Genomic DNA, 26,946 nt, shown 5'->3' on the forward strand with positions numbered 1-26,946 from the left:
CGAAACTGAGTTTGAAAGCCAAAGTGCTAAGGATGCAGCATTATTTCATTAAAAAATGGACTCTACCCATTCTTTATAGCTTGAATACCTTTTGTTAACAACAATAAAAAAAATATCATTTCTGAGATTAATTTAAAAAATACTAAAAAACATTTCTGATCTATTCTTAAAAACTAAGGTCTAATTTTATGTTTGCAGAACTACACTTGCATCTTTGTGTATCTTTGCAAATGTAAATGGACACAGAACATTGCAATCACTTAATTTGTGTACCCAAGGTGAATTTTGCATATACAGTTATGTGCCACAGAACAGGAACCAGTTTGAGCTGAAGAAAAGCTGGTCCTTTACATTTTAAAGCTAGAGTAATGAAAATTTCCAACAGACTTCTCATGTAATGTTATAAGGAACAGAATACTTTATTGTAATTAAATTCTCCTAAAATGGGTAGGTTAGTATTGTAATGATTGTTACACTGTAATTTTTCAAAAAAGGATCGGTAAATTCCACACCCAGATAATGACAATAAAACTGTGGGGACCAAGGGCAGGCCACCCCAAGATGTGCCACTCTGGCACACAGCCGAAAACAATCAATGCCCAAAGACTCTGCAAAAACCTTTGACCTTCCCCACTAACCACATAAGAGAAGATGTGGTGAGTACATACAATGGAATATTATTCAGCCATAAAAAGAAAGGAAATCCTCCCATTTGCAACCATATAGATGGATCTAGAGGGTATTATGCTCAGTGAAATAAACCAGGTAGAGAAAGACAAATACCATATGATTTCACTTATTTGTGGAATCTAAAAACAAAGCAAAACCGAATGAACAGAACAGCAGTAGACTCATAGACACTGAGAAATTACTAGCACTTACCAAGGGAGAGGGGTTGGGATGAGTGCAGGGGGAGGGGATAAAGGGGCACAATAATTCGCAATCACAATATACGGTAGTAAAGCATGGAGAATATAGTCAATGATTCTGTAACATCTTTGTATGGTGATAGTAACCCCAATAGAGGGGGTGAAGATTTGATAATATGGGTAACTGTTGAAACACTGTGTTGTACATTTGAAACTAATATAACATTGTAGATCAACAATACTTTAATAAAAAAAAATGGAATCCAACTGGAGGAACTGCTCCAGGAAGAGACCTATCACCATGGATAGCCACATTATAATATGAACTAGAGGTGATAGTGAAGAATTTAGCAATGTCTGTTAAAATTCCTCTCTAAATCCCATTGTTTCTCTGTGGCACAGCAAATGTTTGTTTATCAAGCATAAACTCATTCATGTTCCTATGAATTACCTTCCTTCCCTTTGAAATCCCAGACTCCAACCCCCTTCTCCTTAGTTCAGGATGACATATTTACCTCATTGTCCCTGCCTGTGGAGTCTCATCTCTATAGATTCTCCATAGGTACTTCACTGAACTTTGGTGTTTTCCTCCTGTTAATCTGTCTCATGTCAATTTGATTCACAGACCAGGCAGAAGAACCTGAAGGATAGAGGAAAGTTCTTCCTGCCCAATAAAACTCAGCCTCTATATTAAAACTAAAGTTAGGGAAAAAAAAAAAACACTTTAAACATGTAATAACAGAAAGCTGGGAATGGAAAGACTTCTTGAGGTGGTGGCTCAAATCCCTGGTTTTATAAGCCCTAAGAAGTAAAGGGACCTGGCCAACAGCTTTCTCAGCCCAAGTCCACAGCCCTAGGAATTCTGCCTTCTCTCCTATAGCTCCTTTCCTATCTGGATGGCCTTCAGCTTTAGAATGATGCCTCCTGTAACTGGAGATTACTTTTGGTTAGATCCCATTCAGAGGAGATGCTCTCTGCTCTCTAGGTTGCATTGAAAGGTGACAAGTTTATGTCTGCAAATGTTTCACGACTTTTTTCCCAAAGTATTTTATTTTACAATAAAAGGGTCCTAACACATTCTAGAAAAGGTGTAAAATTACTACCACTGAAATGTGATAAATTACAATTAACCTGCTAGGCCACAAACATCTCCAGTTATTTTTAGGTAAATAACCCATCTTCTAACCTTAAAACTGAGCTGACTTGGCTTTTTAAAAATCTGCTTTCAAACCTAAACTTCTGACAACAGGGTTCCTAGATGATGTTCCTATATATGTATAAAAGAATCATTTTTCTAAAACAAAATTCATCCCAGTAAACTTTCAGATCCAATTGGCTTTATTAAGTGATTCATGAATCAGGCAGCATTCCCTCTAGCAAGTCACTAGCAAGTAGAGAGACGCTTTGAGGAATTGTACAAATGGGAGGTTTTATAGACAGGAAGTCGGCGGTGGGGGGGCAGGTTGGGGCATAGGTATTAGGAAAAGAAAAGAAAGGATTGTTTAGGCAAAGGTACTTTCGTTTAGGGGAGGAAGCAGGAGTCTTAGATTCCTGCTGCTTCTTTTAGGGAAGATGGAGAAGTCTCATGATGTTGTCTGGCAGCTGCCTCTGGGAGGTCTCTCCCTAAGCACTAAGTGAAACCTCAACCTGTCAGGGAATGTTCTTGATTCTGATAGAAAAAGAATTCTCAAACAGGTCAGAGGAGTGTAGGTAAGAAACGAATTCACTCAAGTGAGAGTAGTAATGAATGGCAGCAGCCATGCAGGCAGCAGAGAGCAAGGAAGAGCAGAGGAAGGAAAGGGAAGCTCACTAAACTCCTGTTTGGCAGTGGGCATATCCCTTGCCAACTCCTGTAGCCAAAGTCACCTGGCACCCAATGTCTGCTTGAATCTACACAGGGTGGGAACTAAGTCGCTACCACCCCAGGATTTGGGGGAGCCACAGAGCACTGGATGGAGTGAGATTATGTTCTGAGAACTTCCCAGAGCAAATAAGAGATTTTTCAAGCTGGCTGCTAAAGAGAACGATTGTACATCTGCAGTCCTGTCTGGATTACCCAGGCCTTGCAAGCCCAAATCAGAGATCTCAGTAGCCCTACCCTACTTGTCTGAAGTAGGACTGAGAGAGCATGAGGACTTGTGCTTAAGACTAGAAAATTGAATGAAATAGCAAAGTAACAATGACGCTTACCACTGAAAGAGTGCAGAAACAAAATGCAATAAATTGAGCAGCAAGAAGTCTTTATTTAAAGCAAAATACATGCTCAAAGAAAGGAGAGCGTGGGACAAAGGAAGCATGCTTAAGGGATTAGGATTCTGTCTTTTAAGGCTTTCAAGAATGGGGCAAAGGGTGGGGGTGGAGGACGGGCATAGGTTTGACATGTGGTCTCATTCTCCAGTGAGAGACATTATATCATCATCCATAGTCAGTCCTCTAGATATTCTGTAAGATAAACTTAACACAGGAATTTCTTGATACTGTTCTTCTCCAAGACAGTGTTTACCCTCAAACAGTGGGACATATCATTAAGGCCCTGCCTTAAGATAGGGTAGGTTATTTGCTGATTACCATAAAATATGTTAAGAATCTTACCTCCTAATTTCTTGATTTTTTTAATGGAATCTTAGCCTTAAGAATAAGTCCCTCCTGTTCTTACTAGACTATTTATATCTCATCATTTTTCATCATAGGCAGGAAAAATTAATCATGATGCTTGTCCGATGTCCCTGCTTCACCTCAGCGTGACAGATCTTATCAATGACTGACCAGAAAATTCCTGACTGACTGCATTTCTGGGGGAGGTTGAAATTGTAATTGGGTTTAAGTATTAGGCTCTGCTTTGGTGACTTGGCCTAGCAGACGTGATACTATGTTGGGCCTGTGTCTTTCTTTTTAAGTCAGTATTATTGTTAATGTAATTAAGCTTGAGCAGAATTGCTTTTAAAGAAGGCAGGCATGTCTATGAGGGTAAGAAAGTGAGCATCTAGCTAGTAAATAAAGAAAAAAGTAGCCATTAGAAGGAAAACTATAATCAAATAGGAATTTTCAAAAGAGCTAGAACATTTTGGACCAAAAGACACATGCTGGCTCCCTCTTTCAAACACACTCTCTCTTTCTCTCTTTCTACCTTGCTTTGAATATAAGAAGATTACCCCCATCACCAAAACAAACAAAACAAAATGGTGCCACCATCTTTTAACATTTACATGATATTGACATCAACAATCTAGAGAGACTTCTGGTAAACCACAGCCATTTAAACACACATTCTCTTCAACATCCCCATTGAAACAACAATAGATTAGGTTTTTAGGTATAAACTTACAAGTGGAAAGAGTATAGGAAGGAAATGGTAGACCCGAAACAATAAAATTTTGGAATTTGGAAAGGGACAACTGATTCAATAGACCTGAGCTCTTTCATGGCTTGCCCTTAAATATAAACAGGCAGCTGAGGATTACCAACAGTTTAGGAAAACTTGTAATATGAAACAGAAAGGAATAAAAAATATTTTCAAAGAAAAGAAACTTGAAAGAAACAGGCAATGCAGGGAGTAAAAGAAAAAAAGAGAAAAACCTTACCTCAACAAGTGTTAAGATACCAGCAATCATAAGAAGCACCTTTGTTTTATGGGCTCTTAGAAAGAGAAAATTCTTATTAAATTATGACAGCCCACCAATTATAAAATGAATACCAACTTTAGATAAGTTAAACTGTGAAAGAAATGTATTCTAGAACTGATGTAAGGGTATACTCAGAAAGATATTACATCCAGGAAACAAGGTCAGGGTGGTATTTTTTAAAAAGAGAGAAGCACTTGGAGAAAGCTCTTGGAAATTAAAAATATGATAGCAGAAATTAAAAATTCAATATACAGTCTGGAAGATAAAGTTGAGGAATTCTCTCAGAAAGTAAAAGAAAAAGGCAGTTTGTAAACAGGAAAGAAAATTAGAGAATCAGCTGAGAGCAGCAGACATCCAACTTTAAAATTTCCAGAAAGACCAAACTGTCCAGCATGAAGATTTTAAAAGACCCACTCAAGACACATCATTGTTAAATATCAGAGCTCCAGCAAACCAACTGTCTGCCTATTTGGTCTATAGTTCATTTCCCTACCTATATCTGCTTTGCTCTGCTCTATGTCATGGGAAGATGATTCTTATAAGCTCCATTTCCGTTAGCTGACTTCTGTTTGGATCAACCAACAAGAAGCACTGGGGAAAGAGTCAAGAAGAAGAAAAAAGCCAGGATATTTCTCTCTCTCTCTCTCTTTGCATCTCAGGCAGAGTTTGCATTTCTTCCATGCTTCTAGCTCCTATTAACAGCCCTAACTCTTGGGTTCTGGTAAAACTATCTCTTTCCTAGTCCTTTTAGCTCTTAGAGGTAGTGGCAGCATTTTGTTTGTGCTCATTTCTGGCTTGCCTTACTCTTCCATTTGGAATTTCTCCAATTCCTATACCTTAAAGTTAGTTTCTCTTATTATATTCCTTCTGTTGACTTATCTAGGATAAACTCTATTTTCCTTACTAGACCATGATTGATTCATATATTCAACAATATAGAGAAAATGCTAAGGGCTTCTAGAGGTAGAGATAAATAAAGTAGTAAGAAGATAAATAATCAGAATAGTGACACCAAAAGCTACAAAACAATACAGCAATGACATCAAAATTCTGAGGGAAAATAATCTTCAAACTAAAAATTTATACCCAGCTAAACCATCAATTAGAAATAAAAATGTCTGATATGCAAAGTCTCATAAGATTTTTCCACTCATTCAAAATTAAGGTAAAATTCAACAAAGAGGAGATTTCATATCCAAGAAAAAAAGGATACAATACAGGAGAAAACTGAAGGACATTCCCAGGTTGATACTGAAGGAAGCAGTTACTCTAAACTGGAGAAGGAAGACAAAGGGATTTTTTTAAATCATGTAATTATCTAAAAGTTTTGACTGAGAAAATAAGAATGAAATAGTGAGAACTCCACTGAAGCCAATTTAAAAACCAAGGAAATAATTAAACCCAGGGAAAGAAAAAGGTTACACAGAAAAGGAACTGTAATCATGAATACTACATGATTCTGCTATAAATATATATATATATGGTTGTAATAATAAAGGATCTGAATATGGAGGGGTTTGTTTTTAGCTTTTCTTCAAATTTCACTCGGTGAATGTACTTTAAAAATATATGTTATAAAATATTCAGAGGATGGGAGGAAAAGTAAGTATTTGTAGAGGAAGAGTGTATAAAGGAGCTAATTTTTTTCTGTTTTAGGAAATCAAGAGATAATATCAAATTTTAATATAAGGACAGCAATATAAATAAGCTATTTTAGAAATATACAGGGGAACAGCAGAAAAAGCCAATAAAGCACTAAGGGGGAAGAGGGGAAGATGGTGGCTTGAGTAGAGCAGCAGAAATCTCCTCCCAAAACCATATATATTTTTGAAAATACAACAAATAAAACTACACCTAAGAGAGAGACCAGAGGATACAGTACAACAGCCAGGCTACATCTACACCAGCGAGAACTCAGCACCTCATGAAGGGGGTAAGATACAAGCCGCGGCCCGGCAGGACCCGAGCACTCCCCCCACCCCAGCTCACCAGTGGGAGGACAGGAGTCAGAGCAGGGAGGGAGTGGAAGCCCAGGGCTGCTAAATACCCAGCCCTAGTAATGCGCACTGGGAGCACAGACACATATTGCACAGTGTGCTGGGTATTAGGGAAACGGAAAAGTAAAATCTGCAAGTGGGTCCCCACAGCCCACTCTCCTGGGACAAAAGAAAAGCACGAGCTTTTTGAAAGTCTTAAAGGAACAGGGGCTTCACAGCTGGATGGAATCATCCTGGCACACTCAGCCCAGCAGCTGGGAATCCCAGGGAATATCAGGCACCCTAACACCCTGGGTGGCAGCACAGCTCCGAAGCCCCTCATGGTTATAAACAGCCTGCCATCGATTCCCCCTCCTGAACAGCCCCAGCAGAGCAGCCTGGGAGCGGCCGTGCATACAGCAGCTGCCCAGAGCCTCCTCCCAGCCGCCCGGGCCAGACCCAGGGCCGCCACTAGCGAACAGCTGCCCAGAGCAGGCAGAGGCACGAAGGGGCACTGCTCTGTCAGGAGAGCAAAACCGGCATGCCTGCCTCTCCCCACAAAGCTCTGGGCTATCCCGCCCACCGCAGCTTAGGAAATTAACCCAGAGCCTGCTCCTGGGGTGCAGGTAACCAGTACAGACAGAAGAGAAGGGCAAGGTCACCAGCAAGCAGGAAGGGACTTTGTTTCCCCTCTAACACACATGCTACCTGCCTACGACTAACTCTATTGCCATGAAAAAGCAGAAGAATTTGGTCCAGTCCAGAACCACCCAGACAACCCCTGAGAGAGGACCAGGGGAGAAAGATTTAACCAATCTTCCTGAAAAAGAATTCAAAAATAGGTCATAATCATGCTGATGAAACTGCAGAGAAATATGCAAGAGCTAAAGGATCAAGTTGGGAGGGAGAATACAGAAATAAAGCAATCTCTGGAAGGACTTAAAAGCGGACCCGATGAGGTGCAAGAGGCCATTAATGGAATAGAAATCAGAGAACAGGAACACAGAGAAGCTGAGGCAGAGAGAGATAAAAGGATCTCCAGGAATGAAACAATATTAAGAGAACTGTGTGACCAATCAAAAAGGAACAATATCCACATTATAGGGGTATCAGAAGAAGAAGAGAGAGAGAAAGGGATAGAAAGTGTATTTGAAGAAATAATTGCTGAAAACTTCCCCAAACTGGGGGGGGAAATAGTCGCTTAGACCACGAGAGCACACAGAACTCCCAACAGAAGGGACCCAAGGAGGACAACACCAAGAAACATAATAATTAAAATGGCAAAGATCAAGGACAAGGACAGAGTTTTAAAGGCAGCTAGAAAGAGGAAAAAGGTCATCTACAAAGGAAAACCCATCAGGCTATCATCAGACTTCTCAACAGAAACCTTACAGGCCAGAAGAGAATGGCATGATATATTTAATGCAATGAAACAGAAGGGCCTTGAACCAAGAATACTGTATCCAGCACGATTATCATTTAAATATGAAGGAGTGATTAAAAAATTCCCAGACAAGCAAAAGTTGAGGGAATTTGGCTCCCACAAACCACATCTACAGGATATTTTAAAGGGATTGCTCTAGAAATGAAGAACTCCTAAGGCTAAATAGATGTCACCAGAGAAAATAAAATCACACAAAGAAAGCAGACCAACCAAATGCTAACTAAAGGCAAAAAATTAAATCAACTATGCACAAAAGCAGTCAAAGGAAACACAAAAGAGTACAGATTAAAACACCTAACATATAAAGTATGGAGGAGAAGGAATAAGAAGGGAGAGAAATAAAGAATCGTCAGACTGTATTTATAATAGCTTAATAAGTGAGTTAAGTTAGATGATTAGATAGTAAAGAAGCTACCCTTGAACCTTGGGTAACCATAAATCTAAAGCGTGCAATGGCAATAAGTACATATCTTTCAATAATCACCCTAAATGTAAATGGACTGAATGCACCAATCAAAAGACACAGAGTAATAGAGTGAATAAAAAAGCAAGACCCATCTATATGCTCCTTACAAGAGACTCATTTCAAACTCAAAGACATACACAGAATAAAAGTCAAGGGATGGAAAAAGATATTTCATGCAAACAATAGGGAGAAAAAAGCAGGTGTTACAATACTTGTATCAGACAAAATAGACTTCAAAACAAAGAAAGTCACAAGAGATAAAGAAGGACATTATATAATGATAAAGGGGGCAGTCCAACAAGAGGATATAACCATTATAAATATATATGCACCCAATACAGGAGCACCAACATATGTGAAAGAAATACTAACAGAATTAAAGGAGGAAATAGAATGCAATGCAATCTTCTAGAAGACTTCAACACACCACTCACTCCAAAGGACAGATCCACCAGACAGAAAAGAAGGACACAGAAGCACTGAATAACACACTAGAACAGATGGACCTAATAGACATCTACAGAACTATATACCCAAAAGCAGCAGGATACACATTCTTCTCAAGTGCATATGGAACATTTTCCAGAATAGACCACATACTAGGCCACAAAAAGAGCCTCAGTAAATTAAAAAAGATTGAAATTCTACCAACCAACTTCTCAGACCACAAAGGTATAAAACTAGAATTGTACAAATAAAACAAGACATGGAGGCTTAACAACATGCTCCTAAATAATCGATGGACCAGTGACCAAATTAAAATAGAGATCAAGCAATATATGGAGACAAACGATAACAACAGCGCAAAGCTCCAACTTCTGTGGGACGCAGTGAAGGCAATTCTAAGAGGGAAGCTTATAGCAATCCAGGCCTATTTTAAGAAGGAAGAATAATCCCAAATGAATAGTCTAAAGTCACAATTATTGAAATTGGAAAAAGAAGAACAAATGAGGCCCAAATTCAGCAGAAAGAGGGACATAATAAAAATCAGAGACAAAATAAATAAAATTGAGAAAAATAAAACACTAGAAAAAAATCAATGAAACCAAGAGCTGGTCCTTTGAGAAAATAAACAAAACAGATAAACCCCTAGCCAGACTTATTTAGAGAAAAAGAGAATCTGTGCACAAAAACAGAATCAGAAATGAGAAAGGAAAAATCACAACGGACACCACAGAAATACAAAGAATCATTAGAGAATACTATGAGAATCTATATGCTAACAAGCTGTAAAACCTACAAGAAATGGACAACTTCCTAGAAAAATACAACCTTCCAAGACTGACCAAGGAAGAAACAGAAATCTAAATACACCAATTACCAGCAACAAAATTGAATCGGTAATCAAAAACTACCCAAGAACAAAACCCCTGGGCCAGATGGATTTACTGCAGAATTTTATCAGACATATAGAGAAGACATAATAGCCATTCTCCTTAAAGTTTTCCAAAAAATAGAAGAGGAGGGAATACTCCCAAACTCATTCTATGAAGCCAGCATCACGCTAATACCAAAACCAGGCAAAGACCCCAAGAAAAAAGAAAATTACAGACCAATAACGTTGATGAACATAGATGCAAAAATACTCAACAAAATATTAGCAAACCAAATTCAAAAATACCTGAAGGAGATCATACACCATGATCGAGTGGGATTTATCTCAGGGATGCAAGGATGGTACAACATTCGAAAATCCATCAATATCATCCACCACATCAACAAAAAGAAGGACAAAAACCACATGATTATCTCCACAGATGCTGAAAAAGCATTCAAAAAAATTCAACATCCATTCATGATAAAAACTCTAAACAAAATGGGTACAGAGGGCAAGTACCTCAACATAATAAAAGCCATATATGACAAACCCACAGCCAACATTATACTTAACAGTGAGAAGCTGAAAGCCTTTCCTCTAAGATAGGGAACAAGACAGGGATGCCCACTCTTCCCACTATTATTCAACATAGTTCTGGAGGTCCTAGCCATGGCAGTCAGACAAAACAAAGAAATAGAAGGCATCCACATTGGTAAAGAAGAAGTCAAACATCACTATTTGCAGATGACATGATATTGTACATAAAAAACCCTAAAGACTCCACTCCAAACTACTAGAAGAAATATCTGAATTCAGCAAAGTTGCAGGATACAAAAATAATACACAGAAATCTGTTGCTTTCCTATACACTAACAATGAACCAGCAGAAAAAGAAATTAGGAAAACAATTCCATTCACAATTGCATGAAAAAGAATAAAATACCTATGAATAAACCTAACCAAGGAAGTGAAAGCCCTATACCCTGAAAACGACAAGACACTCTTAAAAGAAATTAAAGAGGACACTAACAAATGGAAACTCGTCCCATGCTCTTGGCTAGGAAGAACTAATATTGTCAAAATGGCCATCCTGCCTGAAGCAATCTACAGATTCAATGCAATCTTGTCAAAATACCAACAGCATTCTTCAATGAACTGGAACAAATAGTTTTAAAATTCATATGAATCCGCAAAAGACCCCAAATAGCCAAAGCAATCCTGAGAAGGAAGAATAAAGCAGGGGGGATCTTGCTTCCCAACTTCAAACTCTACTACAAAGCCAAAGTAATCAAGACAATTTGGTATTGGCACAAGAACAGACCCACAGGCCAGTGGAACAGGATAGAGTCCAGATATTAACCCAAACATATATGATCAGTTAATATATGATAAAGGAGCCATGGACATACAATAGGGAAATGACAGCCTCTTCAACAGCTGGTGTTGGCAAAACTGGACAGCTACATGTAAGAGAATGAAATCAGATCATTGTCTAACCCCATATACAAAAGTAAATTTGAAATGGATCAAAGACCTGAATATAAGTCATGAAATCATAAAACTCTTAGAAAAAAACATAGGCAAGAATCTCTTGGACATAAACATGAACAACGTCTTCATGAACATATCTCCCTGGGCAAGGGAAACAAAAGCAAAAATGAGCAAGTGGGACTATGTCAAGCTGAAAAGATTCTGTACAGCAAAGGACACCATCAATAGAACAAAAAGGCATCTAAGAGTGTGGTAGAATATATTCATAAATGACAGATCCTATAAAGGGTTGACATCCAAAATACATAAAGAGCTCATGCACCTCAACAAACAAAAAGCAAATAATCCAATAAAAAAAAATGGTCAGAGGAGCTGAACAGACAGTTCTCCAAAGAAGAAATTCAGATGGCCAATAGACACATGAAAAGATGCTCCACATCACTAGTCATCAGAGAAATGCAAATTAAAACTATGATGAAATATCACCTCACACCAGTAAAGATTGCCACCATCCAAAAGACAAACAACAACAAATGTTGGTGACATTGTGGAGAAAGGGGAACCCTCCTACACTGCTGGTGGGAATGTAAATTAGTTCAACCACTGTGGAAAGTGGTATGGAAGTTCCTCAAAAAGCTCAAAATAGAAATACCATTTGACCCAGGAATTCCACTCCTAGGAATTTACCCTAAGAATGCAGCAGCCCAGTTTCAAAAAGACATATGCACCCCTATGTTTATCACAGCACTGTTTACAGTAGCCAAGAATTGGAAGCAAGCTAAGTGTCCATCAGTAGATGAATGGATAAAGAAGAGGTGGTACATATACACAATGGAATATTATTCAGCCATAAGAAGAAAACAAATACTACCATTTGCAACAACATGGATGGAGCTAGAGGGTATTATGCTCAGTGAAATGGCCAGGTAGAGAAAGACAAGTATCAAATGATTTCACTTATCTGTGGAGTATAAGAACAAAGAAAAAACTGAAGGAGCAAAACAGCAGCAGAATCACAGAACCAAAGAATGGACTAATAGTTACCAAAGAGAAAGAGACTGGGGAGGATGGGTGGGAAGAGAGGGATAAAGGGGGAGAAAAAAGAAAGGGGGCATTATGATTAGCATGTATAGTGGGGGGGGCAGGGCACAGGAAGGGGTGTGCAACACAGAGAAGACAAGTAGTGACTCTATAGCATCTTACTACCCTGATGGACAGAGACTGTAATGGGGTATGTGGGGGGGACTTGGTGATGGGGGTGTAAAATAAACATAATGTTCCTCATGTAATTGTAAATTAATGATACCAAAATAAAAAAAAAGCACTGAGGATTGGGAATTAAGAGTGAACAAGAGTAGAACAGGAGACTCATGTTTGTCTATAACTCTTACAGTATGAATTAATTTTTTAAATTAATTTTTTAAAGAATTCATTTTTAGTTCAATATGGTCTTTTTTCATTCATTGTATTCAATCTAGAAAGTCATATATTATTTTGATTTAAACAACATTAGGGAAAAAAAGTGAGCTTCACCCAAGGGCAGGGCCAATTGTTAAAGGAACAGCCAGTGAATGGGTCTCACAAGTACTAAACACAATAGGGAAAATGGGGTAAGGCCAAGAGTGGGATTTACAGGACTGAGAAGTCAGAGAGGCTGCCAGCAGGGGAAGATGTCTCCAACATTGGCTCAGCCTAAACTGAGAAATAGTAGCAGGGATAAATTTAAGTCTGCCTCTTAAAGACGTAATGTGAAAACACTGGGAACTGGAAAGACTGGATTCACTCCCTAGCAGAATGAATGAATTAATAAATGAATTAGTATCTTTCATCTTCATGGTTTTAGAATGTAAGATTAAGAAATATTAGGGATTTAGGTGTTTCTTCATTTTCTTCTAAGGGTTATATACCTCAGTGGTATCCCTGTACACATACGAATGAATAAGGCTTGGAACAATAACCAGGCAAATGGTAAGCTGACTAGCCATGGTCTAGTTCAATGATTCTTACCTTCTTTGACACTAACCCCATTAAGAATCAGATGACATGCATTGGCTCTTCTCTCCAAAAATATACACATGTCCACTTACACACAAAATTTTAAAGAGTAATTATAAACAGTTAATGTATGCTAAGAGTCAGGAAACTCTCATCCACATAAAGAGGTCATAGAAACTTGGATGAATTTGGAAGAAGCTTCCCACTAAAGGACTGAGTGAAACCACTCCACTGTGTTTGATTTCATTTCTCTAGAAACACAGATATTTTCTATAACACATTTGGTCAGTACAAAATCAACTGTCCAATCTTCTGCGAGTACCATCAGCATGTCAGAATGTTGTACACTGAGGTGCATGATGTTTTATATTCATAGCTGGAATAGGAATGCAACTCTTCTGGGCTCTCAGAGCTCATGGCCATGGAAATTTATAAACCCACTGAAATATTTTTAGGTGATGAGGATCCCATCCCAGATGGGACCACTGCACAGTCCAGGATCTAGCTCACTGCCATGTTCCCTGGGGCACTCAATAACAGCACCTGATTATCTAAGAAATGATGGTTTGCACTTCAGAAGAAAACAGGGGAAGCAGATCACTACAGATGCAGAGAAGACAGTCTTAGCCAGACTCTGTCAAGTGTAAGAAAGAGTAAAGAGAAACTGATATCTTAAAGGTGTGTATTTGGGAAGGTAGGGTACAGGGAAATGAAGGAAGCATTTCAGCTTGCATTGCCTGCCAGGCTCACTTGCAAGGCCTGAGACACTTAATCTTCAGGTCATGGGTTTGCCCCCACATTGAGCACATTGTTATTGAAAGGGTCAGACTGATGTAGTGGAAAAAATGAGTCACTGAACCTGGAGTCAGGGAATGGAACTAACCTTGGATTGGCCACCATACAACGCATTCTGAAACCAAATACCATTGCTCTAGAATTGGAACCACTTGCATGGCAAAGGCCAAACACCTCCATTAAGACACCCTCGAGTGAAAGCTACTGCACATGTGGGCAACCTAATAAAAACCACCAGAGAAGGCCAGGCAGGCACTCGGCCACCACTTGTCTGAGCCACACTGTGGTCCCACTGACACTGGAGGACCTCTTTAACTTCTAACTGATGACTCCCAGAAGATCTCAGAACCCCCACTGTGAAAACCCATTACAATCCCCTAAGACCATCTCCCACATATAAATGAAACTGGCTTTGTGTACCTGAGAAGGTCAAGGCACAGGACTCAATCACCAACCAACACTGCACTGATTTCAGTATACTGGTTACATTTGGAAAGGCTGCCCCACCTCCCTGGCCCCCAGTTTCCACCACTGAGTGAGTTGGATTAGAGGTCCTCTGGTTCACTTATAACTAAAACAATAATAGCTTACTGTCATTGACTGCTTCCTATGTGCCAAGCAGTAAGAGGATACAAGAGTAAGCAGAAACAGACATGGTTCCTGCTCTCTCAGAATTTGCAGTGTGGTAGAAGAGGCCAAAGTTACTTAGAAAAATCCCACACATATGTGTATGATCACAATCTGAGAAGCGAGCTGTGATGGAAAAGGGCAGAGTGCCACAAGGTAGTCTGGAGTGTCAGCAAACACCTCCCTGAGAAGGTGGATCTGAGTTAAGATCTGAAGGGTGTATAGGAGTACTAGGTACATTAAGCATGCAGGAGCATCAGATACACTGGTCTGAGGTATAAGAAACAGAAGAGAAATAATAGCTACCATCCATTATATACACTAAGTGCCTGGCATTATGTTAAATATTATTTATATACAGTCCTATATTATACAACAGCCTTGTCAGTTAAAAATTATTATTTCTAGTAAACTAAGGTACAGAATTTCAGAAATGTGCCCAAAATAAGAACACAAGATAAGAATATGAAATTCCAAGCCTGCATACTTAACCATTAGTCTATTCTGTCTCTAGTGGTGGCTACTGGACCCTATTAAAACATGATGTATGAGAATGGAATAGGCTTCCACCAGGTTCACTAGTAAGAAGATAAATGTACTTTCAAAAATATTATTAAGTTACCCATAAGAATGGTGGAGACTCTGCCATAAGACACCTGCACCAGTAGCTATACCATTACAGTATATGTAACACCCACAGCCCAGTGACAGCCCAGACCTAAGCAGCCCTATATTCTATCACCCCACACATGTTCCTACCCGATCACCCACCACAGATGAGTGAAAAACAGGGCTCAACATTTGACCCAGAGATGCTAAGCTCCTGGCTGCCAATAGCTTTGGATATGAGCCAGCCTGGAAAGTTCTACCTTAGCAAACATGTATAGGTTCAACCATAATTTTAGTTTCCAAAATATGATCTGGGAAATAAAGAAGCTCAAAATCTTGAGGCAGAGACCAGAAGAGAGAGATCCCCTATGCCAGAAGTACAGAGATGATTAAAATTTGAAAACCTAGTAGTGAAAATGTACAAACTTCCAGTTTTAAGATAAGTAAGTCCTGTGTAGGATCCACAGCATAATGAACATAGTTAACAATACTCTATTGCATATTTGAAAATTGCTAAAAGAGTAGATCTTAAAACTTCTCATTACAAGGAAAAAAAATGTTTTAACTATGTGAGGTGATGGATGTTAACTTACTGTGTTAATAATTTGGCAATATATACACATATCAACTCATTATGAGTACACCTTAAACTTACACAATGTTATGTGTCAATTATATTTCAATAAAACCAGAAAAAAGGAAAAATCTGGTAGTGTAACTCATAAAGTTATAAAAGAATAAAGAAAAAAGCATTTGATTATAAAAACAGACATATCAAAGGCATTTTGTAAAATTCAAACACACAACCTACACAGTTAATAAACTAGAACTTAATACACAGGGGCACACACACATACATACACAAAGTATAAGATCAGTGCATTGAATCAGTTTCAATATCTGAAAGATAATCTTGTATATAACTTTCCAAAACGTTACCATTGGGGGAATCTGGGCAATGCATACAAATGATCTCTATATTGCATCTTAAAACTGCATGTAAACCTGCAATTATCTCAATAAAACAGTCAATTTTAAAAAGAGCATAAAAGTCACTCCATTCTTCCAATGTTTCAGTATAGCCTTATAAAAATTTTGAAGTTTCAGATCTTTGCATTTTGAGATCATAGCCTTTCCAAGGGTGCCACCAACATGCTAATACAATGAGTAGGATATTAACATATATGACATAGAGTCAGGGCTATGATACAATTAATAATGCCTAAATGAAGACCTGTGTGCAGAGCCTTTCCCTGACCAACGTTATATAAACTTTAGTGCTTGTGGTGCTATTTTTGTTTCTGTTATCCTAATAAAAGGTGTAGTTTTGCCAAAACAAAACAAAACTTTACCAACAAGTAATAAAAGGAAACTTCCATATTCTAATAGTCCCCCAAAAACCTCACAATAAACAGCATATTTAAATGTTGATATGAAAAGATACAAAATCTGTATATTAATGTTAAGAACAAGGCAAGAATGCCCACTTATGGGGGAGCGTGAAGGGGGGTAAAGGGGAACAATAATTCACAATCAAAATGTAGGTTGGTCACGGGGACAGGAGTACAACATGGAGGATACAGTTAACGAGTCTGTACCATCTTACTACCTTGATGGCTGGTGACCGCCACCTGGAGGGGGTGAGGATTTGATAGTATGGGTAACTTTTGAACCACCTGTGTTGTGTATTTGAAACCAGCCTAAGACTGTATAAAAAAAAGAATGCCCACTTATTCAACACAGTGTTGGGATCCTAGCCAGTGCCATTGTTTTAATCTTATTAATTGTATGTAATTACACTAAGTATAACTTTTAATTAAGCAAATGTAGGAGAAAAATTGAAAAGAAACAAAATTGTCACTCTTGGCAGGCCATGTGACTGGTTAGAAAACGCGTGGTAAATTTTAGAACTAGTAAAAGAGCCCACCAAAGTTGCTGGATCTGAGGTCAATAGCAGGGGCTGAAGAGCCTGTGATGGGTACAGTGAACTGAAGTTTGACAGGGACAGTGCTAAATGCTTCAGATAGATTATCTGTCATGCTCCCAGTATGGATCAACAAGACTGCATAATGCCCCAGCTGGCACAGCTGGGAAGTGCTAGATTCAGGCTCCAAAGGCAGGTGGTCTGAGGCCCAATGCCCATCCTCTGCAGTACTTCAGGTAAAGAATCTGAGAGAGGCCCTATTCGGAAGTGGCCATATCTTATGAGGATGGTCATTTTCCATCTTGGGCAGGGACAATCCAAGGACAATATACCTGTCCTTCAGAAGGTGCTCCTTTTCTACTTTGGACACTATGGAGTGAACAGTTTTGAAAACTAGCACAGCTACCCAACCAGCTGGAGAGGCCCACTGCTCACCCTGCTCTGAGAAAGAAGCTGCAGGAGTGACACAAAGGTTTGAGGGGCCACACAGCAAAACGGGCCAGAGGCAGCAAAACGACGGCACCATGTGAGGGGGGCCAACCATCCTCCGGGCCAGCTCTCAGACGAGTTCCTCTGCTCAGTCCTCAGCCTGGCCTAGCTGCCAACGCTAGTCCACACGCGGAAAATGCGTCAGGAGCAGCAGCACTAACGGAGTGGGAAGCTCGGGAATATCTGAGGAGGAAACAGCTTACGATGGGGGCAGCAACTCCGCCACAAGACAGAGCAGCGGACTGCCATGAAGCCAAGACAGACTGCCAAAACAAAGTGCCTTCTGAAACCCCACATACCTCCTGCCACCAAGCTTTGGAAAAACTGGGCATGCAAATCTTTGGCATTCCTTCATCCATCTTCTCCCCCAACACACTCCTGGTCCAATAGGCAATGGAAGTCTACAGACATCTGCTCAGCATTACCACAAGTACCCACAAAAAGCAATTTTCTTTCCTGCAGCAGCTGGGAAAGCCTAAGCGAAGGGTGGGGCTGATGGAGGCGCCAGGGAGCAGGGAGAGGCAGGAGGAAAACTGGCAGGAAAGAAATACACAGAAAGCTTAGTGGCATTCAGACATGCACCTAGGAATTTCTGAATGGTTCAGAATGGGACGCTTTGTCACCTCTGATTTAATTAGGAGACTGTTTTCAGGATGCTGAAGGTCTAGGCTCATCATCAAGACTTACGTAATCCTCCTCATTGAGCCCTTGCTTCTCAACAGAACTTTTCACCTCCATGGAAAACTTCTCGAACTCAGGTTTCACTGTCCTCAGTAGGGTGATTGTTTGGAGGGATGAGTACGCTTGCTTAGCTTCAAAGTCATGTTTGTCTCCTCTCCTCCACGAGCCATCTCCTAAGGGAGAAATCAAAATATTTATAATTCCGAGGCAGTCACCATAAAGGGGCCATTCTCCCTTTTCAACTGCCATGTGTCTCTGCATGTTACTTTTGGCAGCCTGGGCAAGAGGTATTGTCATAGTTTTGCACTTGGGTGCAAAAGTGACCAAAATCAAGATCCTCAGAGGAGAAGGAAGCCCTTTCAACACGCATTCCTTTGAAATGGGAGAGAGAAAGAAAAGCACCATGGAGTGAATTGCCTTCTAATAACCATGTAACTATGATTTCGGTCCCAAAGAAGAATTGCAGCACTGCAGAAAGAAGCCAGTTTTCATTCCCTTCCATTCACACTCACTTTTTAATACCTACACTCAACTGTGGAGGTCAACTGAGTGTCACTGTGATACAATAAACGTGATGTTATGTGGAATGGCAGGAATGCTTATGTGTGACAACAGATGTGCACAAGTATGATAAAGTTGGAACTGTTAAAAGGAAAAGTTTGAGATTATTTATATTTCCTGAAATACTTCTGGAATCTCTTCATAGTGAAAGTAGTTTAGGTGAACATGAGATTTCTATTGCTCTAGTGCTGACAACATCACAAACATTATTTATTGGACATGTGTTCATCAGTGCATCAATCGTCATAAAATAAAAATTGCTAATATTTATTGAACACATATAATAAAAGCTCTATTTATTGAGCACTTTATATGCATAAACTCATTTAATCCTCACAAGACTCTGAGATTTGGGTACCATTATCCTATTGTACAGATGAGGAAACTGAGGCATTGAGAAGCTGGGTGCCCCTCTTCACAGCCCTCTCTTTCATAAAATCAAAGACAAATTACATGGATAAGAACCATTACTGCCCTCTTTATTATCTCATTGTTCGAGAAAACATGGGACCTACAAGGCCCCAGAAGGAAATACAGACCTTTAACTTTTGGCAATAAACTCTGGTTTCTCTGAGTTAATATTATGTTGCCTGGAGATCTCTGGAAATACAGGAATTCTGCCTGCTGGAGTCCAACACCAAGGCCATTCGTTTGCCCCAAGCCTCCCGTCTGCGGCAGACACCAGGAGCCCACAGCTGGGCAGGGAGGCTGCCCCTGATTGTGTGGCCAGGGCCCCGTGGCACTCACTCTACTCTTACAGAAAAAGTTCACTAAAGAGCTGGTGGCTTTGGAATTTCTATCATAGCTTAAATCAGACAAACATCAGTTAGCCATGTGCCACATGTTTGGTTCTGTGAAAGCCGCCACAGGGGTATTATAAACATCTTGCACAGTCTCCCCCACCTTCAAGAGAGGGATTTAAAGACCAACATATAAGCAAGTGAAGTGATTACAGGGTAACAGTTGGCTTCCCACGGGAGAGGGAGGGTATAGAGACACAATGCCGAGTACAGAGGAAGAGGCAATAAGCTCCAGTGGGGGAAGCTTTCAGGTGAGGAGGAGGCATCAGCCTGGTCCTAACGTGTGAATAGGATTTTAACAGAAGGAGAGGAGGATGGAAAGGCATCTTGGCAGAGCCTCTGCCTTGGGCAACGGTGCAAATGTGCATGACATCCAGCAGGCAGCTGGGAACCTGGGTCTGCAGCATGAGCAAAGGCAGGGACAAAGAATTTGTTTGTGGAGGCATCTGTATAATCATAACCCTAATAAAAGCAACCATTTATTAATGGGATACTATATTCCAGGGAGCTGTTAAAAGATAAGCAAGGCAAAGCTGAGGACAGAATTCATTAAGGACTAGATCTGTTCACAACAAACACAAGATTAAATTTCAAGCCATCAAACAAAACTTGAGAAAGTCCTCCTCCTCCCACAGGAAACCTCCCAAACGCTGAGGAGGTCACACCATGAGCAGCAGCTCTACGTGCAGAGACCTAGGTTGCTGCCCCCGTCTGCCATCAGCCAGGGTAATCCCAGCAGGGGGCGCAAGACACAGACCAGCTGGCCTTTGTTAAGAAGCTAAATCCTTTTCCCAGGGAGACTCCAAATTCTAAGAATGTCCACACCATCTTCATCTCAAGACCATTTCTTATAAACATGGAACCAATATTTACTGATTCATTTATAATTGACTCACAGTATCAAGACTCAGCAGGAGTGATGATGCTTAGGCAAAAAGGGTCACGGCTTCTCAGCTCTGGGAAAGAGTTCTCTCCAGGGGCATAGAAAGGAAATACTTAACCCTCTAGGGTTTTATGCTGCTTAATTAGAAATGACACAGACCTGGAAACAGCGACTGTCTCAGTTACTAAAATGGGAAACATTTCTCTTTTATTTTGAAAGAAGTTAAATCCAGGATGAAAAATCTGTCACCACAATCTAAACAGTAATAACTCGAGTTTTGTTTGCTAGAAGAAGAATGGAAACAACAGTGCTTAATACATTTAAGCCACACAAATAGGTATCTAGTCACACCCATAATGGATACTATGACTTTCTGGTTTTGTGGGTGTTTCTTACTGGGATGTGTCAGTAACATCTCCCACACTGGGAATGCTGAATGCTGAGAAAGCAGAGGGCAGCCTGGCATGACGCCCCATGAGTGGGGACAAATTTAATTCAGTAGACAACTGGGTGCCTCTGGAGATTTATGAGCGGAACAGAAGAATGACATGATCAGAATCATGCATTGGGAAATAGCAGTGGATTAGAGTGGGGAGACACTGAGGGTTCACAGCCACCGTAATCCAGGCAAGAGGTTACAAGAGGTTATATGTGGGAAGTCACACCCCCCCAAAATTAAACATGGTTCTCGGGTGGTTAGAATCATAGGCATTCTCTCTAGAAATGTGTTTTACAGAACTTAGTATATTTTCAACAATAAATATTTACTGCTTTTATAATCATAAAAAAGGGGAGAGCCCTTGAGAATGAAAGCAGTGGACAGCGCAAGAGGAATCTCAGGACTGTACGAGAGTTAGGGAGTAAGGGACAACAGAGAGGGAGGTGCGTCATCAGTGACGCCAAAGGGGAAAGGAAAGCAGGTTCATTAGAGGGAAGAACAGAGCTGGGCGGGGGAGGAAAGGTTAGGTGGGCATGGAAGCGATAGTGATTTCAGTGAGGGTCACAGTCAGCCCAAGGTGACTAACCACAGAATGCACAGGTAACAACAGCCGGCTGGCGTTGGAAATAGTGGTCTGAAGGCCGAAGGAGGAGTGAGGCCTGGGGTGCTGGATGTCATTTCCATATGGCTTAGATAAGAAGAGAGTGCAGAAAGAGAAGGGAGAAGGGGCGAGCACAGACCCTCGGGGAGGCGGTTTTTAGCGCCCAGGAGGGCTAAGAGAGACACAGAGGAGATGGCAGAGACCTGCAAGAATGTGGTGCCACCAAAACTAAGAAAAAGGGTTTCCATAAAGAAATGGATGGGAACAATATAGAATGCTCCAGAGCCATGCTGTTTAATATAGTAACCACTAGCAACATGTGTGACTTTTTAAATTTAAATTAAATACAATTACACAAAATTAAAAATCCAGTTCCTCAGTGGTACTTGCCATATTTCAAGTACTCAACAGCCAAGTGTGGCTACTGGCCTCCATATTAGGGAACACAGAACAGAATGTAACTAGCATCACAGAAAGCTCCAATGGGCAGAGCGCTGCCTGAGAGGCATAGAGGCATGGTCTGAAGGAAGGCTAATGGCTTTGGTAATGAGGAGGCCCTTGGTGACCTTGAGGGTAGCACACTCAGAGGAGTGGTGAATACTAATGCCATGTTTTTACAATGGTCCTGAACAAGGGAATAAGTAGAGGAGAAGGAAGTCTGCTAGGGAAAAGCAGGGCAGAGAAAGTGATTCTTTGCAATTGTTTCAGGAAGAAGGGAAAGAGAATTTGCTTTGTTTTGTCATTGTGGAGTCCAGGGCTGGCACTTAGAGTGAAAAGGGTACAGAATATTCGTGAGAGAGGAAATAACCTGCCTGGCACCACGCCCTGCGTTCAGCAATGCTGCAGCCAGGGACATGGTGCAGTCAGGGGTACCCCCACGGGAAGACTGTGTCACCCTGCAGCTCTCTGTACTTACCAGGGACCCAGCACACAGTAAGGGTTCACAACTGTGGGCTGAACACTGGCCGGGACGTCACAGAACATGCCCAAGAAGTGAATGCCTGGGGTCCACCTGGGCGGGCTGCAGAGCACTATGGCTCATAACCTCTGACAATAATCTCAATAGCCTTGGACAGGCTCCCCCAACTAACTTTCCACCTAACTTACATCCAAAGAAGATAATGCCAACACATGAGAATACCAGCAGGTGTATTAAAAACTCTGCAGGGCAGTATGTATCATCTTCTTTCTCAATTTTTTTGAACCTACCTCTCTGATCTTATTTCCATCACCTGAATACCCCTGTAATACATTCTAAACTCCTGTAACAATATAATTTGGGCAGATCTGGGAATGGTTTTGCATACTCACCAAGACTAAACAATCTAGTAATTAGTAAATATGGACACACTACCAATATGCTTTTTTTTAAAATCCAATATCAAGTAAATATAATTAAAACAGACACTTATTCTAGAAGTGGTGTAGAGATTGGTGTGAGAAAAGCATGGAGACAGTAAGACTTTTAAAAACTTTTCATGAATACATTCTGATTCTTAGGCACAAGATCTCAGAGGAGGCCCTTTACTGATGATGGACACCAGAACCTTGAAGGACACTCTGTCTGCCTTAAGATTCTGTTTACTGCTTCTGCTCTGAAGAGAAAATGTGCTTCAGGGTCTGCAGCAAACATGCACAGTTAACCTCCCTACATACATTCTCCTTTCTTCCTTAGTAACAGATTCCTAAATTGATTTAGGGTAGCAGAGAGTCCAACTAAAAGCAAACATTCCCTGGCCTCCCTCAAAATGAGGGGTAGCAAGTAATATATAAGCAGAAGTTAATGAGTGGGGCTTCCAGAGAGTCCTTCAAATGGAACTGAGTCAACTGAGAGAATCTTTTGGCCTCTCATCTTTCCCTCTTTGTCTTGCCTGGAATTAAGACATAATCCCTGGAGCCCTTGCCACTATCTTGTGATCTTGAGGAAGGATGCCATTCCCTAAGATTGAGGGAGCAGAGAAACAAGAATAAACTGGGATTCCCTGATGTCATCATGGAATTACCATCCCTGCCCTGAACTGCCCACTTTTGGACTTCTTACAGGTGAGAGAGTTAACTTCTACATTTGCTTAAATCACTATAGTTAGGAGTCTTGTTTATTTGCATGCAGATGTCATTCCTAATGCACCTACGGTCATTAGGATGTATTAGATAGAAATTGGTTAACTTGGTAACAGAATATATTGCCCTAAATCTGTCTATAAAACTGCACCATAGAAAAATGTACAAACTTAACTTAGCATTTTCAAGTGCTGTATGTAATTGTCAAACCAGGACTAATGATAAATATAACTAACATTTATTAAACACTCATGTTCCAAGGAGTTTGCTATGTATCTCATATACACTCCTTATTTGTTACTTAGCCTGATGCCATTATAATCATAGGAAGAAATGAAGGCTTGCAGCGGAGGGCAGGGTCAAGTCATTTTGCCAAGAGCAAGTATGTGGCACAGCCTCTCAGGCAGACTGACACCAGAGTGCAAAGCCTGAACCACCATGCTGTGAATGGTAAAAGAAAGGGAACCTAAGCAGGAAACACCAAAGTTACTTTGTAGATTGTATAAGAACACACTGCACAACTCTATGCAATTAAATTTTCAAGAAGCAGAAAAACTGAACTCACAGAAAAATAAGTTTGAAAAAACCCTAAAATTACCAACAAGGCACATATATATATATATATGATTATGTGCACTAAAATTATTCAGTGAGAAGGATACGACATCATTTTTGTAGTATTTTTGTCAAAAAATTATCAATTTAACCTTATCATGTGAAAATACCAGATATATCCAATGTGAGAGACATTCTGCAAAATAACATAATAAAAATAAAGTGTCAGGTCATGAAAGACAAAGAAAGATTGAGGAAATGACATAGATTGGAGGAGATTTAGGAGATACAACTAAATGGATTGGATCATGGAACAGAGAAAGAAAATTAGGAGGAAAATTGGTAAATTTTAAACAAGTCATAGTTTAGTTAGTAGTATTATGACCAATGTTAATTTTCTTATTTTGATAATTATCCTATGATTATTTAAATTGTTAAATTAGAGGAATCTGAGTAAAAGATATTATTTTTGCAAGTTTTCTATAAATCTAAAATTATTTCAAACTAAATTTTTTTTAAGTTTTTCAAAAATTACCTCTAAAAAGAAGTTAGGTCCAGATACAGAGTTGAATTGTTTCCATCTTTCAAGGAATATTCTTATGGTATATAAACTGTTCTAGAGCACAAAAACAATGGAAAGTGTCCCAATTAATTTTATCAAGCTAATATAAACCTGATTTTAAAATCTGGCAATCCACCTCAAGGCAAGAAAACTACTGTTCATTCAAGAATGGAGACTCAAAACTCCTAAATAAACCACTAAAAACTTAAAATCAGCAATACATCTAAAAAACCCACAATGATAAAGTATTAATTCCAATACCACAATGGCTCAATATTAGGAAAGAATTCTTATTAAAAGAATGAGTCAAATGTATTCATCACTCATTTCTGATTTTTAAAACCATACTTAATAATCAAGAGCAAAAGCATACTTTAATAATCTACTCCAGTAAAAGAAGTCAGCAGTTACAAAGTATCACCATTATTATGTAATATTCTGGAGGCTCTTGCCAATATAATAAGAAAAGAAAAAGAATATATTCAACTATCAAAATGGAGGAAAAACTGTTATCACTATTTAAAATTATTATAAAAACTATTAGAATGGAGGATTCAATATGCGGAATTCCTGTAAAATAAAAAACTCATTACTTTTCTATATAGCTACAGTTAAAAAATGTAGTGGGAAAAGATTATGATCATAATAATACCCATAAAACATCAAACATCTAAGAATGAACTAAGAAGAATGGTACAGAACAGAAACAAATAAAAATGCAAAACTCTGCTTACGGACATAAAAAGAAATTCAAATAAAATAATTCAAAACTTAGATGATGCAAGGATGTAAATTACAAACAGACAACCTCATACATTGTTGGCGGAAGTGTAATTGGTAAACCTTTTTAGAGGAAAATGTGGCAATCGATGTCTATGAAAACTGAAATGCACATGACCTTTGACCCAGAAATTCTATTTCAAGAAATTTATCTTACAGATAATATACATGTATACAAATATGTGAGTGTGTGTGTGTGTGTGTGTGTGTGTGTGTGTACACTCATGCAAGCACACACAAGGCTATTCAATATAGCATTGTTCTTAATAGTAAAAACTTGGGAACAACATAAATATTGAAAAAGAGGAAAATAGGAGACTTAAGTAAGATGGCACTTCAACATTATAAAAAACTGTGTAGCCATACTCTAAATGGTGTGATCATTCCATTGAAAAAAATTTTTTTATAATATTTGTTTTATAAAATAGACAAGATGTACATATTTCTAAGTATTATCAATGTCCTTTTAGCTGAGCTGCAAAAATAAGGTAATTTGTTTTCTTTCTTCCCTGTGATTTTCAATGTTTCCTACATTTTCTGTAATATTCACATATTATAATAAGCAAGAAAAAGTAACACAAGCTTTACCTGTGGATTAAAGGAATCACACTGTTTTTCATTGTAATTCCACATATTTGCATTGCACTTGCCCATTTATAATGTGCATTCACATGCATTGCCTTCAAATTCCACATCTGCAGTTGCCAACTTGGAAAACTCAGAATAAGTGTTCTTTATTTTTCATCAGTCTCTACCACTAGCTCAGTGAATTCAATACTACAGTCAATAATACAATTACATTCTGATCTTGGGTCAAGAAATGAAACCACCACCCTGCTTGTGCAAAGAGAGGGGGAAAGACCATCATGGCAGCAAGGAGGAAAAATGGGATGCTTATCCTGCAAGCCTCAAATCTCCAATCTTATCCATTACAGGAAGCAGTGGCTACTTTTGTTTCACCAACTTCTCTTTACCCCAGTGAGAAGTGTGTCTTATTATCTGTGTATGCACAATGATCTACTGCTTAAGTAATCCAGGATATCAGAGGAGGACCCTGAGGTGTATGCTTCAAGGTTTAGATCCCATCTAACTGTATCTCGACAGCAAAAACTAGGAAGTGGAGCTCCGCATAAACATGCTATTTGTGGTAAACACACTTACAGTTCCCTATAACTGCAGTTTGGAGCAGCTGATGTGCCCTATTTAAGAAAATGTTCCATCCCTCTACAGCACCTACTTCAGAAACAGCTCCAACCACATTTGGGGGAAAATGTTTTGTACCTATGATCTTGGTGGCCTCCTTAAACATCATCCATCAAAGCAACCCTGAAACTTCCCCAGATTCATTTTAAGAAACTACATGCTCTTTACCATATATGTTGGTGGATCTCAAACTT

The 26,946-nt window shown here is 39.5% G+C and overlaps 1 protein-coding gene across 10 annotated transcripts in view; it reads right to left on the bottom strand.

Annotated features, from left to right (window-relative positions):
• NPR3 (natriuretic peptide receptor 3) overlaps positions 1-26,946 on the bottom strand; it is a 74,645-nt gene that overhangs the window by 35,665 nt on the left and 12,034 nt on the right. For all 10 annotated transcript variants that reach the window (XR_012131696.1, XR_012131695.1, XM_037001875.2 and 7 more), the window contains exon 3: positions 18,314-18,480. Coding sequence is in view for 8 of the 10 variants with exons in the window: in XM_037001875.2 (XP_036857770.2) it covers positions 18,314-18,480 (167 nt within the window). In the remaining 2 variants the exon portion in view is untranslated. The remainder of the gene's footprint in view (positions 1-18,313; positions 18,481-26,946) is intronic.

This window comes from Manis javanica, chromosome 1, assembly GCF_040802235.1.
Source record: "Manis javanica isolate MJ-LG chromosome 1, MJ_LKY, whole genome shotgun sequence".
NCBI classification, from domain to species: Eukaryota; Metazoa; Chordata; class Mammalia; order Pholidota; family Manidae; genus Manis; species Manis javanica.